This window comes from Choloepus didactylus, chromosome 19, assembly GCF_015220235.1.
Source record: "Choloepus didactylus isolate mChoDid1 chromosome 19, mChoDid1.pri, whole genome shotgun sequence".
NCBI classification, from domain to species: domain Eukaryota; kingdom Metazoa; phylum Chordata; class Mammalia; order Pilosa; family Megalonychidae; genus Choloepus; species Choloepus didactylus.
In genome coordinates this window covers 29,955,113-29,970,505 of record NC_051325.1, presented here as the reverse complement: position 1 = coordinate 29,970,505, position 15,393 = coordinate 29,955,113, and the positions used below count along the sequence as shown (strand labels likewise).

Genomic DNA, 15,393 nt, shown 5'->3' with positions numbered 1-15,393 from the left:
AAGCTAACATCAATCTAATACCAAAACCAGGCAAAGATGCTACAAAAAAGGAAAACTACCGGCCAATCTCCCTAATGAATATAGATGCAAAAGTCCTCAACAAAATACTTGCAAATCGAATCCAAAGACACATTAAAAAAATCATACACCATGACCAAGTGGGGTTCATTCCAGGCATGCAAGGATGGTTCAACATAAGAAAATCAATCAATGTATTACAACACATTAACAAGTCAAAAGGGAAAAATCAATTGATCATCTCAATAGATGCTGAAAAAGCATTTGACAAAATCCAACATCCGTTTTTGATAAAAACACTTCAAAAGGTAGGAATTGAAGGAAACTTCCTCAACATGATAAAGAGCATATATGAAAAACCCACAGCCAGCATAGTACTCAATGGTGAGAGACTGAAAGCCTTCCCTCTAAGATCAGGAACAAGACAAGGATGCCCGCTGTCACCACTGTTATTCAACATTGTGCTGGAAGTGCTAGCCAGGGCAATCCGGCAAGACAAAGAAATAAAAGGCATCCAAATTGGAAAAGAAGAAGTAAACCTCTCATTGTTTGCAGATGATATGATCTTATATCTAGAAAACCCTGAGAAATTGACAATACAGCTACTAGAGCTAATAAACAAATTTAGCAAAGTAGCGGGATACTAGATTAATGCACATAAGTCAGTAATGTTTCTATATGCTAGAAATGAACAAACTGAAGAGACACTCAAGAAAAAGATACCATTTTCAATAGCAACTAAAAAAATCAAGATCCTAGGAATAAACTTAACCAAAGATGTAAAAGACCTATACAAAGAAAACTACATAACTCTACTAAAAGAAATAGAAGGGGACCTTAAAAGATGGAAAAATATTCCATGTTCATGGATAGGAAGGCTAAATGTCATTAAGATGTCAATTCTACCCAAACTCATCTACAGATTCAATGCAATCCCAATCAAAATTCCAACAACCTACTTTGCAGACTTGGAAAAGCTAGTTATCAAATATATTTGGAAAGGGAAGATGCCTCGAATTGCTAAAGACACGCTAAAAAAGAAAAACGAAGTGGGAGGACTTACACTCCCTGACTTTGAAGCTTATTATAAAGCCACAGTTGCCAAAACAGCATGGTACTGGCACAAAGATAGACATATAGATCAATGGAATCAAATTGAGAATTCAGAGATAGGCCCTCAGATCTATGGCCAACTGATCTTTGATAAGGCCCCCAAAGTCACTGAACTGAGTCATAATGGTCTTTTCAACAAATGGGGCTGGGAGAGTTGGATATCCATATCCAAAAGAATGAAAGAGGACCCCTACCTCACCCCCTACACAAAAATTAACTCAAAATGGACCAAAGATCTCAATATAAAAGAAAGTACCATAAAACTCCTAGAAGATAATGTAGGAAAACATCTTCAAGACCTTGTATTAGGCGGCCACTTCCTAGACTTTACACCCAAAGCACAAGCAACAAAAGAGAAAATAGATAAATGGGAACTCCTCAAGCTTAGAAGTTTCTGCACCTCAAAGGAATTTCTCAAAAAGGTAAAGAGGCAGCCAACTCAATGGGAAAAAATTTTTGGAAACCATGTATCTGACAAAAGACTGATATCTTGCATATACAAAGAAATCCTACAACTCAATGACAATAGTACAGTCGGCCCAATTATAAAATGGGCAAAAGATATGAAAAGACAGTTCTCTGAAGAGGAAATACAAATGGCCAAGAAACACATGAAAAAATGTTCAGCTTCACTAGCTATTAGAGAGATGCAAATTAAGACCACAATGAGATACCACGGTTAGAATGGCTGCCATTAAACAAACAGGAAACTACAAATGCTGGAGGGGATGTGGAGAAATTGGAACTCTTATTCATTGTTGGTGGGACTGTATAATGGTTCAGCCACTCTGGAAGTCAGTCTGGCAGTTCCTAAGAAAACTAGATATAGAGTTACCATTCGATCCAGCGATTGCACTTCTCGGTATATACCCAGAAGGTCGGAAAGCAGTGACACGAACAGATATCTGCACGCCAATGTTCATAGCAGCATTATTCACAATTGCCAAGAGATGGAAACAACCCAAATGTCCTTCAACAGATGAGTGGATAAATAAAATGTGGTATATACACACGATGGAATACTACGCGGCAGTAAGAAGGAACGATCTCGTGAAACATATGACAACATGGATGAACCTTGAAGACATAATGCTGAGCGAAATAAGCCAGGCACAAAAAGAGAAATATTATATGCTACCACTAATGTGAACTTTGAAAAATGTAAAACAAATGGTTTATAATGTAGAATGTAGGGGAACTAGCAATAGAGAGCAATTAAGGAAGGGGGAACAATAATCCAAGAAGAACAGATAAGCTATTTAACGTTCTGGGGATGCCCAGGAATGACTATGGTCTGTTAATTTCTGATGGATATAGTAGGAACAAGTTTACAGAAATGTTGCTGTATTAGGTAACTTTCTTGGGGTAAAGTAGGAACATGTTGGAAGTTAAGCAGTTATCTTAGGTTAGTTGTCTTTTTCTTACTCCCTTGTTATGGTCTCTTTGAAATGTTCTTTTATTGTATGTTTGTTTTCTTTTTAACTTTTTTTTCATACAGTTGATTTAAAAAAGAAGGGAAAGTTAAAAAAAAAAAAGATGTAGTGCCCCCTTGAGGAGCCTGTGGAGAACGCAGGGGTATTGGCCTACCCCACCTCGATGGTTGCTAACATGACCACAGACATAGGGGACTGGTGGTTTGATGGGTTGAGCCCTCTACCATAGGTTTTACCCTTGGGAAGACGGTTGCTGCAAAGGAGAGGCTAGGCCTCCCTATGGTTGTGCCTAAGAGCCTCCTCCCGAATGCCTCTTTGTTGCTCAGATGTGGCCCTCTCTCTCTGGCTAAGCCAACTTGAAAGGTGAAATCACTGCCCTCCCCGCTACGTGGGATCAGACACCCAGGGGAGTGAATCTCCCTGGCAACGTGGAATATGACTCCCGGGGAGGAATGTAGACCTGGCATCGTGGGACGGAGAACATCTTCTTGACCAAAAGGGGGATGTGAAAGGAAATGAAATAAGCTTCAGTGGCAGAGAGATTCCAAAAGGAGCCGAGAGGTCACTCTGGTGGGCACTCTTACACACACTTTAGACAACCCTTTTTAGGTTCCAAAGAATTGGGGTAGCTGGTGGTGGATACCTGAAACTATCAAACTACAACCCAGAACCCATGAATCTCGAAGACAGTTGTATAAAAATGTAGCTTATGAGGGGTGACAATGGGATTGGGAAAGCCGTAGGACCACACTCCACTTTGTCTAGTTTATGGATGGATGAGTAGAAAAATAGGGAAGGAAACAAACAGACAAAGGTACCCAGTGTTCTTTTTTACTTCAATTGCTCTTTTTCACTCTAATTATTATTCTTGTTATTTTTGTGTGTGTGCTAATGAAGGTGTCAGGGATTGATTTAGGTGATGAATGTACAACTATGTAATGGTACTGTAAACAATCGAAAGTACGATTTGTTTTGTATGACTGCGTGGTATGTGAATATATCTCAATAAAATGAAGATAAAAAAAACTATATGGATCTATATAATTAGAGAGAGCTCAAGAGCAAGAACGAGAGAGATGAGGCACTTGGCATTTGAAAGGAAATAGCTCATTTATTCGTGTACAGTTTACATTGTCAGATTTCCTGTAACTATTTGTTTCCTTTATTTAACAAACAAGAATCATCTCTATGACAACAACTGCATTATGTTAACACACATGCTCAATCGGGTATGGGTGGGGGTGGTGGGGAGACCCAGTTCTTAACATTTTACAGATCTCCATCCAGAGTCTCATGGATTGACTGAGAGTCTCCCATTATCTTTCTTTTTCCTTTTTACCAGAAATGTGTGGGTTGTGTTTGCAGAAACAGGAAATCATAGGCAAGTGGTAAGATCTAGGTGGAACATTTTAATTAATGCAAATCGGAATGCAAGATGCAATCTCTTATTGTAGTTAAACTCTGCCCTTGAGAACTTCAACCTAGACTCCAAACATGTATGTGAGGCAGGATTTGGTCTTTGATAGAATTCACACTAACAAACAAAGCTATACTTATGAGGAAAGGTATAATGCTTATTAGAGGATTCTTTTTCCAGTCTAAGATGCCTCACTTCCATTGTGGATTTTGTTTCTGAGAAACTGTTTTCTAATTAGCTCTTTTAACATTTAAGTTTACTCGAGACACTCTCAAAGAATATTCACTCATTGTTCCTAGATTTTGTTCTAAACTGCTGCCATGTACCTAGGTTTAGTTACTAAGCTCTTGTAAGTCAGCACAGAGTCCTGGGTCAAAAGCTCCAATTGCTTGAGTGGTATATCAGGAGCACTTACATTTCACTTTGGTATTTTAAATTAAATATGGAAATGATGTATTAATCACATAGCAAAAGTGCTATTGTATTTGTGAATTTACCAACATGTTAACTGATAAATTAATAAATATGGAATACAAACCAGTAAATTCTAAGGATTAATGAAAATATCATAGACTCATGAATATTTTGATGTCAGAACATGTTTGATCCCTCAAGGAAAATGTGTTTTTCTCACTGGGTTAAAATGAAATGGAAAACCATGAAGAAAGATTTCCTAAGCAGCTAACGAAAGGGACTTATATTTGGTCAGAAAGTATTCTTATTTTCTTTGTTTCTTCAGATACTTACAATCCTATGCTCTGAGCAAATCATTCTGTCATTTCTCCCTACGTTTCCATGAAAGAACATGGAAAACCACTAGAAATGGTGGAAGTTAAACTGTTACTTAAGAAGGATTTACTTCAAATGGGAGGCCCTCTATAACTTGACTCTGATGAAACTTTATTGTTAAAAACAGAGCTCAGATTTGTCAAAAGCATCCAACAAGCTAATTCAGTTGTCTTCCTACACCCACTCATCTGTTAGCTTTTATTCCCCACACCATCAGATGGAAATGATAATAGTTAACATTTATCTGAGTGCTTACCATATGTCAGACATTTTCTAAACACCCATTCAACTCATTTAATTCATAGACCAGTCTTACATGGATTATCATCTCCATTTTATGGTTTAGGAAGCTGAAGCACAGAGAAGTTAAGTTACTTGCCATTTACATGGCAAAGAAGTAGCAGGAGTGGGATTCAAATCTAAGTGGTCTGACTCCTGAGTCCAAGCAGTTAGTTACTTCTTTATACTGTACAGGATCCTTCATTGATAATATTGAAGTTCTCAAACCACAGACAATGGTGGCAGGCATCTGAACACGTGAGGACTGAACACATCCTCAGTCATGGGCTTAATAAATAAATAGTTAGTATTTTGTTATTAATTTTGACTTGATGTTTGGTATCATGTCCAGAACTAGGTAACCAGGAATAACCAAACCAATGCAGAATATAATATTTACAATGCTTTAAAGGTCATTGTTCTAGTTTGCTAATGCTGCGGAATGCAAAACACCAAAGATGGATTGGCTTTTATGAAAAGGGGGTTTATTTGGCTACACAGTTACAGTCTTAAGGCCATAAAGTGTCCAAGGTAACACATCAGTAATTGGGTACCTTCACTGGAGGATGGCCCATGGCGTCCGGAAAACCTCTGTTAGCTGGGAAGGCATGTGGCTGGCATCTGCTCCAAAGTTCTGGTTTCAAAATGGCTTTCTCCCAGGACGTTCCTCTCTAGCAAGCTTGTTCCTCTTCAAAACGTCACTCACAGCTGCACTGAGTTCCATCTCTTTGAGTCAGCACGTTTATATGGCTCCACTGATCAAGGCCCACCCTGAATGGGTGGGGCCACACCTCCATGGAAATATCCCATCAGTTATCATCTACAGTTGGGTGGGGCGCATCTCCATGCAAACAACCTAATTCAAACGTTCCAACTTAATCCCCACTATTACGTCTGCCCCACAAGATTGCATCAAAGAATATGGCTTTTTCTGGGGGACATAATACATTCAAACCAGCACAGTCATTATGGCAACATCCCAGAAATCTAAAAATGTATCAAAGTACATCTCTTTATTACAATAAGTAGGATCATGCAAATATTGAAGCAGAGCTTTTCAATATGGTGGCCACTGTCCCCACGTGATTATTTAAGTAAAGTAAAATTAAACAAAAAAATTAAAAAAAAAATTCCAGTTCCTTAGTCACTTTGGCCATATTTCAAGAAGCTAGTGGCTACTATATGGAATTCATACAGATCTAGAACATTTCTGTTGTCACAGAAAGTTCTATTGGACAACTGTGCATTTAAGGACTTATCTTTAAAGAAGCATTTCCAAGTATGTTTTAAATGATAGTGTATGGAGCTTTTGGTTCAAAATGCTGGACTGAGTTATATATGTTTGTTCCCTCTTAGCAAACCCAGGTCCTCACTGCAATGAAAGAACAGAAATCCAAAAATATGTAAGCTGATGGCAGCAAGGCAGGGGGAAATGAGTTGCACTAATAGCAGTGAAAATTTCAAGAAATTTCTGAAAGAAACAAAATGTAAGAGAATACATTGATAGAAGGAAAATATGAAGAAAATTGCACCTCAAAATATGCTCTGAGGGAACTTTACAGGAGGCAGGAGCAAATTATAAAATAGAATCCCTGAGAGGTGCTAGGTATAGAGTCTACAAGTGTGACAGAGGTAGGGAATGAAAAGTGGAAACTGAAAACAAGGAGAATAATTGAAGATCTATGTGTGAAACTATTGCAGCAGCCAGAATCCTAACTCCCTTCTTCACCTCATGTGCAACAATGGGCAACTTGTCATTTGCCTTTCAGTAAGGAAGTAGATTGAGCCTCTTCAAAGAAATATAGAGATGGTTGGGGAAACCAATAGGTGCTAGTTGGCATTTACCATATGACATGATGCTGTCCTCATTCTGGCATTTGGGAGGCTCATAGTCCAGTGTTCTCTCAGTTGACATTCCCTGCCTTTTATCACATGGAGCTCCAAGACAGAATTTCTTCTTGTGGCAAAAACTAATTGGGAATAGATGTCAATTTTCAAAATAGCCCCCAAAACCTGCATTGGCTCCTAAATCTTTCTCCTTGAATATAAAAGGAAAATTTAGCACACAAGCCCTACCAGGAGCACCAAAATATAAAGGACCAAGATTGATCTACAGAAAGCTGACCCCAGAAGAAACAGATAAAGCAAACAAACAAAAAAGAACTTAAAATATTCCAAATGAGACTCAGAGAAGTTGAAAATGTTATTCCTAAAAAAGAAAAATATGCCATGAAAAGAAAATCAGATTACATAAAAGAGCTCCCAAAGATTGAAAACATGATTTCTGAAATTAAAAATAAAGTGGTCAAATGAACAATAGAAGCAATGACATTTTACAAAATGTAAAAACAACAACAAAAAATATAAATAGAAAGAAATATGATTAAATTGTACTTTAAAAGGTACAATATCTAACTGGTAGGAATTTCAGAAGGCAAAACCAAAGAAAGGGGCAGGAAGGAAATTTTTAAAGGCAACCAATGTCCAAACACTGAAAACATACCTATTAGACTGAGGAAACAAACCAAAAATTATCACATCACTTGTAATTTCAGAATTGTATATAAAGAGAGAAAACAAACAAAAATGGGTTACTTATAAAAGAATAAGAATCAAACTGGCATCAGTTTTCTTATCAGTAACAGTGGGTACTAGAAGACAATGGAGTAATAGTTTTAAGATTATGAGGAAAAATGATTTTTCAACCTATAACATTACACCCAATCCAACTATCATTCAAATGCAAGAACAGATATTCAAATGATCTGTAAGTTTACCTTCCATGAATCCTTTTTTAGGACGGAGAAAAGGAATGTGCTACAAACAAATTAGAACATAAACCAAAGAGGAGCATGAACCAGGCAACAGTGTATTCAACAAAGCGATGGTAAAGAGAAATCTCAAGATGGAGATAGACAGTTGTCCTTGAGCATAACCACAGCTAGATAGAGAAGGGAAGTAGAGGGCCCCAGGAGCTTGTCTCCAGGGGTAAAATAAGGTGATTTACATAGGTTAGATAGAATAACTGAATGGTTGTAAAAACTTGTGGATATTCTAAAGTCTCATAACAAAAACAAGAAAAAAACTTTAAAAGGCAGAATGTTCAGGAAAAGAAATCTGCATAATACAATGTGTATGGTCCAAATATGAAACAATACTAAAATGTATAATATTAAGCAATTAATGGGGTGGTAAAAAGTGGGTGGGAGAAAGTTCAATCTTGAGGCTAGGGCCTTTCTTCTGAGTGCCTCAGAAGTTACCAGATGTAATGCATGCTTGGATTAAAACAGAGAGGCAAGACAATCTCATAGAGACATCACATTTTATATTTAATAAAAAATGCATACGGGGAGAGAAAAAGCCACAGGGAACAAGAAGCTGAACATCGACAGGACGCAGAAGAGAAGGGAGAATTTCCATCTCTACCTCAGTCAGCTTCTCCTGGGACTTAACTGGAGACCTTCACTGGAGTTCCCAGCTTGTGGCCTGCCTCACAGAATTCAGACTTGCCCATCCCCACCGTTACATGAGCTAATTCCTATTTAAAAAATCTCATAATATTTGCATAATATATATACAAATCTATGTTCTGTCAGTTCTGTTTCCCTAGAGAACCATAATACAATTACTGTATAGATGATATGATTGTTTCAACAAAAGGAAACTTTCAATCTTTAGCCCCAATTACTGCTATTTATCAGGCAACTTTTCTCTCATAAATTTTAATTAGTAGATCATCAACATGGCAACATAAACAGCTATTGAAAACTTCTCTCCAGAGATTCAACAAAGAAAAGGGCAATTCTGAATTGTTTGAAATTCTGGAGGAGGATATAGACTGGAGAAGGACCCTGCAAATGCCGAATTGAAGAAAGAGAAGAAACATCAGGTAGGAATCTTCCATCCTGGACCAGCAAGCCTCTCCCCTCCCCCTCACTCAGTCTCAGTGTGGGAAAGGCACAGAATCAGCAGACAGGACCCCTCCCACCAGGGACACATCTGTAAATCTCTCACAGCAGTGAAACATACCACCACTGTTTGAAGTCCTGGGGGGACATGGGAGGACATTTCAAGGCCCAGGTCACTGAGGAACAAAGAGACTGAGAAAACATGGACAGAGACTGTGTTTCCAGCCCTGGATTTTCCCCCACCCTTGAGGGAACCAGCAGCCAGCAGCCATTTCCTTGACTTGGGGATGGCTGGAATACTGGGTCAGTGGAAGGAGTACTTTGCCACAGGTGGAGCCCCACACCAGCCAGATTTTTGCTAGCAAAGTGAGGGCATTGGAATCCCGCAGTTTCAGCTCACCTGTGTAGATGCAGCCTGTGCTGGGAGGCAAAGCAACCTCTGAGGCTGTTACCGAACAATGTCATCTCTGAACAGTCTAGAAGGTGTAAGTGAATTGAAACACTTTTAAAAAGATGCTGCAGACCCTTTCTTAGGACCACAGGAGCTGGTCTACATGCCCTGTTCAGAAACCTGGCCCTATTTTGACTAAGAAATATGGAAGACCCAACTGTTAAAGCAGGGCTCTAAAACAAACCCAGACCTTGCTGACCAGTGGAGAACAGCACCACTGGAAGCCAGCAGATTTATGTTACCACACACAGTGAACTTGCTGGGGTTCCCAGTGCCTACCTCCCACCCCTGTGGCAGGCCATGGTGGGCACCTGAATTTGGGGGAGAGAATGGGGGGGCACAGTCAATCTGACAACTGGCCAGTGAGTAAAACAAAGAAAAGATAGAAATCAAATATAACCAACAGAAAACCCTAGGCAAAAGAGAGAAAACAACCTCCAGAATAAACTAATTAAGAAAATCAGATGCCTAGACAGCAAAAAATCTTGAGCCATACTGGGAAACATGAAGATATGGCCCAGTTAAAGGAACGGACTAACACCTCAACTGAGATTCATGAGTTGAAACATCTAATGAAAGATGTTCAAACAAATCTTCTAAATCAAATCAATGAGTTGAAAGAAAATGTGACAAAAGAGATGAAGGATATAGAGAAGACACTGGGTGACCATAAGGAAGAATTAGTAAGCTTAAAAAAAAAAACAAAAACAAATGGCAGGACTTATGGGAATGAAATGCACAACGGAAGAGACGAAAAACACAATGGAGACATACAGCAGCAGACTTGGAGAAGCAGAAGAAAGGATTAGTGAACTGGAGGACAGAATATCTGAAATCCTACACACAAAAGAACAAATGGGGAAGAGAATGGAATAATATGAGCAGGGTCTCAGGGAGCTGAATGACAACATGAAGTGCATGGATATATGTGTTATAGGTGTCCCAGAAAGAGAAGAGAAGAAAAAGGGGGCAGAAAAAAATAATAGAGGAAAAATCAATGAAAATTTCCCAACTCTTATGAAAGACTTAAAGTTACAGGTCCAAGAAGTCCAGCATACCTCAAATAGAATTAATCCAAATAGACCTACTCCAAAACACTTACTAATCAGATTGTCAAATGTCAAAGACAGAGAAAGAGTTCTGAAAACAGCAAGAGAAAAGCAACTCATTACATACTAGGGAAGCCCAATAAGACTCAGTGCAGATCTCTCCACAGAAACTATGGAGGCGAGAAGGCAGTGGCATGATATGTTCAAGATCCTGAAAGAGAAACCAGCCAACCATGAATCCTATATCAAGCAAAACTATCCTTCAAAAATGGGGAGAGTTTAAAATATTTTCAGATAAACAGACACTGAGAGAGTTCATTAACAGGAGACCTCGTCTGTAAGAAATTCTAAAAGGAGTGCTACAGACAGATAGGAAAAGAGCAGAGAGAGTGGTTTCGAGAAGAGTGTAGAAGTGAAGTTATCACAAGATAGAAAGAGGCTAGAGATTGGGAATTTGATGCTTGTTCTAGTTTGCTAATGCAAAACACCAGAGATGGATTGGCTTTTATAAAAAGGGGTTTATTTGGTTACACAGTTACAGTCTTAAGGCCATAAAGTGTCCAAGGTAACACATCAGCAATTGGGTACCTTCACTGGAGGATGGCCAATGGTGTCTGGAAAGCCTCTGTTAGCTGGGAAGGCACGTGGCTGCCATCTGCTCCAGAGTTCTGGTTTCAAAATGGCTTTCTCCTAGGACGATCCTCTCTATGCCGTAGCTCCTCTTCAAAATGTCACTCTCAGTTGCTCTTGGGGTGTTTGTTCTCCCTTAGCTTCTCCAGAGCAAGAGTCTGTTTTCAATGGCCATTTTCAAAATGTGTCTCTCATCTGCAGCTCCTCTCTCAGCTCCTGGGCGTTCTTCAGAGTGTCCCTCTTGGCTGTGGCAGCTTGCTCCTTCTGTCTGATCTTATATAGTGCTCCAGTAATTTAATTCAGACCCACCCTGAATGGGAAATTATCCAATCAGAGTCATCACCCACAGTTGGGTGGGGCGCATCTCCACGGAAACAATCAAAGAATTACAATCTAATTAACACTGATAGGTCTGCCCACATAAGATTACATCAAAGATAATGGCATTTGGGGGACATAATACATTCAAACTGGCACAATGCTGTAGGAGTATAGAATGCTCAAGAGGATTGGTTATATAGATACAGAAATGGATAGCAGGATACTGTGATGATAGCACAAAATTGTAAATACACTGAACAAAGATGACTATGAGTGCAGTTGAAAGAGGAAGGTTAGGGGTATGTATGTTACCAGAAGGAAAGATAGAAGATAAAGACTGGGACTATATAACATAGTGAAACCTAGAGTGGTCAATGATTGTGATTAAATGTACAAATATAAGAATGTTTTTACAGAAAGGAAAACAAACAAATGTCAACTTTGCAAGGTGTTGAAAATTGGATGGTATTGGAGAAACAATACAATCAATGCAAAGTAGAGTCTGTAGTTAACAGTAACACTGTAATATGCTTCCATTAATTGTAACAAAGGCAACATACCAAAACTAAATGAGGGATATAAGGGAGGGGGATGAGATTCTTGGCATTGGTGGTGGCGTCTGACTTTTCATTTTATTTTATTTTATTTTTCCTTTTGGTGGGGAAGTAGATGGTGTAGCCCATCTGGAGGGCAGTATAGTGGTTCCACAGGAAGCTAAGTATGGAGTTGCCGTATGGTCCTGCAACCCTGTTATTGGGTATACACTTGGAAGAACTGAGAACAGGGACACAAACGAACATTTGCACAGTGGGACTTATGGTGGCAGTATTCATGATTCACGATGGATGAAAGTGGCCTAAGGGTACATTGACTGGTGAATGGAATAGTGAACTGTGGTGTATACATAAAATGGAATGAGTGACTACGAGAAGGAATGCAGTTGTGAGATATGCAACTAGGTGAATGGACCTTGAGGACAGTATGTTGAGTAAAATTAACAAGAAATAAAAAGACAAACATTATAATGCCTCACTAATATGGACTAACTGTAATGTGCAAACTCTGAGAATTGAATCTGAGGGTATAGGTTATCAAGGGAAGGCTTATGGTAAAGGTTCCTGGATTGTAAACTCTTACAACAGTTACATCTATTCCTGAGTTGTAATGGCTATTTCTAATTCTGAGATTCTGAGCTCTTGAGTGTGACCTGGTCGGTCCCTGGAACTTCAGGTATCTGTGTGACACCTGAGTCTCTGAGCCAGAGTTAGGCAGCTATAAATGTCAGCATTATCCCATACATCAAATGTTAAAAATGCTCAAAAAGAGATCAGACTTCAATTAGAGATATGAACAAAATGGACTTGGTTAGGAGTAAGGTAAATCAGACTAAAGGGTAGGATGATATTGACATTGTTTTTAAACTTCAACTTCTTTGTGAGATCAAAGGAAGAGATGTTTATTTTCTGTGCTACAGAAAATCAATGTATTTTTTGTAGCATACTGTATAATTTAACTTGTGTGCTCAGTTTATTCAAACACCATAATTACATGGAACTTTGAATAGGGAGTGAGATCTAGTTCGTTTGTACAGGTTAGTGTGATGCCCCAATACATCCCAGAGTAACTTGGGCAGAGCATAAAAATGTATTTGAAAAATCCCCTTGAGGGCCTGGGAAAAATGTGGAAATATTAAACTTTCCCACCTGGGGAATTACTGATATTCTCACAATCACCAGTTTAGAAGGCTGAGCCCTTGACCTTGGTGCTTGCCCTTATGAAGTTTGTTACTGCAAAGGAGAGGCTAAGCCTACTAAAATTGTGCCTAAGAGTCACCCCCGAAGAACCTCTTTTGTTGCTCAGATGTGGCCCCTCTCTCTAAGCCAACTCTGCAGGTAAACTCACTGCCCTCCCCCTATGTAGGACATGACTCCCAGGGGTTTAAATCTCCCTGGCAATGTGGGATATGACTCGCAGGGCTGAGCTTGACCCTGACATCATGGGATTGAGAAAGCCTTCTTGACCAAACAGGAGAAGAGAAATGAAACAAAGTTTCAGTGGCTGAGAGATTTCAAATGGAGTTGACAGGACATTCTGGAGGTTATTCTTATGCAATATATACCTACCCCTTTTTAGTTTTTAGTGTATTGGAATAGTAGAAGGAAATAACTGAAACAGTTGAACTGTAACCCAGTAGCCTTGATTCTTGAAGATGACTGTATAACTATATAACATAAACAATGTGACTGTGTCATTGTGAAAACCTTGTGACTCATACTCCCTTTATCCAAGGTATGGACAGATGAGTAGAAAAATGGGGACAAAAAATAAGTGGATAATAGGGAGGGATAGGAGGGTGGGATGTTTTGGGTGTTCTTTTTTACTTCAATTTTTATTTTATTCTTATTGTTTTCTTTTTTTTGAGGTAATGCAAATGTTCAAAAATTAATTGTGGTGATGAATGCACAACTATGTAATGGTACTGTGAACAATTGTTTGTATACTTTGGATGATTGTATGGTGTGTGAATATGTCAATAAAATTGAATTAAAAGATTACTCTAGTGGGAGCCACTAAATGGGATTAAACTTGTCAAGAAATGCATACAGAATACCAGTTATATATCATGTATATAGCAAACGATATAGCACAACAAAGGCTTGCAAGTAAATAGATGATGTACAAAGTAGTTGGTAAATGCTTCCCATAATTAATATCCAGATTGAATTAATATCAGATTTAATGCCAGGAAATTCACATATCAGATAACTTTTCATACAATTTCATTGTATTTTAGAGTTTGTAACATCATCCCTTAAAGGTGGATTTTAGTGTAATTAAAATAAGTATATAGGTTTACACTTTCATACAACTAATTTTAGAAGAAAATATTGCTACCATCATTTAAAGAAATGAGATATGTAAAAACTAGTATTTTATGAAACAGTTTTAAAAATTGTTTTAGCATTAAATTTTAAAACAATCAGAATTACAGATTCTATTAGGTCTCTTTTTTATTATTTTTAGTCAGGTGTACCCTCAATCTCCATTGCTGAATTTATAGGTATTACAATGTTCTGTACAATGTTAAAGTTTTCAACATACGAATTTCACTACAACCTTGGACCAATGGGTTTTACTTGCTATTGCTCTTTGAATGTTAAACTTGAGAAGTAGTGTTGTTTTCATGATTCTGTTAGCAAACGGTTTGTTACTGGGAGCATGCTGAAAAAAATAATTTAAAATATGAATTATTAAACAAAACTGTTGGAAGTTGATTTAAGAGAACAAATATTTTTAAAATAGAATTGTTCATTGCCTGTTACGTTTAAAATGCCTGCTGTTTATGTATTCTCTTATGCTATCCAAATCATAGAGGAGTAATTCTGCCTAATTGCTATGCTCTTCTTAAGAAAAAAAATATTCAGCAGGAGTATTTTCTTTGAGGATCCATAAATTTTAACTGCACTTGAATTTACTATCTGTTGATAATTTTATTTCATAATTAAATTGTTATAAGTGACAACATTTTTTTGGCCGAGAAAATTATCTATAATGTTTTAGATCTAACCCCTGGGTGTATCTCTGCTAAAGGTACCAAGCTAGCTGTATTTATGTGGGAGTTAACCTCGGATGTTGAAACTATAAACCCAAGCCTTGCATTGAGTAGTCATTTCCATAAGATATTATCTTGCTCTTTCCAGGTGATGACGCCAGGGAGGCAGTTAAACACGGTGTGGATGGGATCTTGGTGTCGAATCATGGGGCTCGACAACTTGATGGGGTGCCGGCCACTGTGAGTTTTAGTTAAAACTGGGATATCTCTTTGGAGTTCTCATTTCTAATCACAGTTTTGACTATGTCTATGTCTGCCTTTTCTGTGTGTATGTATTTGAGTGATCAATAAAACTCAAATAAGTGTGAATATATGATAGCTCAGATTTTAAGCTTAATGGTACACAACTACCTAAATTAATTAATTAGTCTG

The 15,393-nt window shown here is 38.2% G+C and overlaps 1 protein-coding gene across 1 annotated transcript in view; it reads left to right on the top strand.

Moving 5' to 3' along the window:
* Positions 1 to 15,393, top strand: part of LOC119515256 (hydroxyacid oxidase 1-like) — a 66,782-nt gene that overhangs the window by 38,861 nt on the left and 12,528 nt on the right. The window contains 1 exon segment of the mRNA XM_037811133.1: positions 15,110 to 15,201. Within this exon segment, the coding sequence (XP_037667061.1) occupies positions 15,110 to 15,201 (92 nt within the window).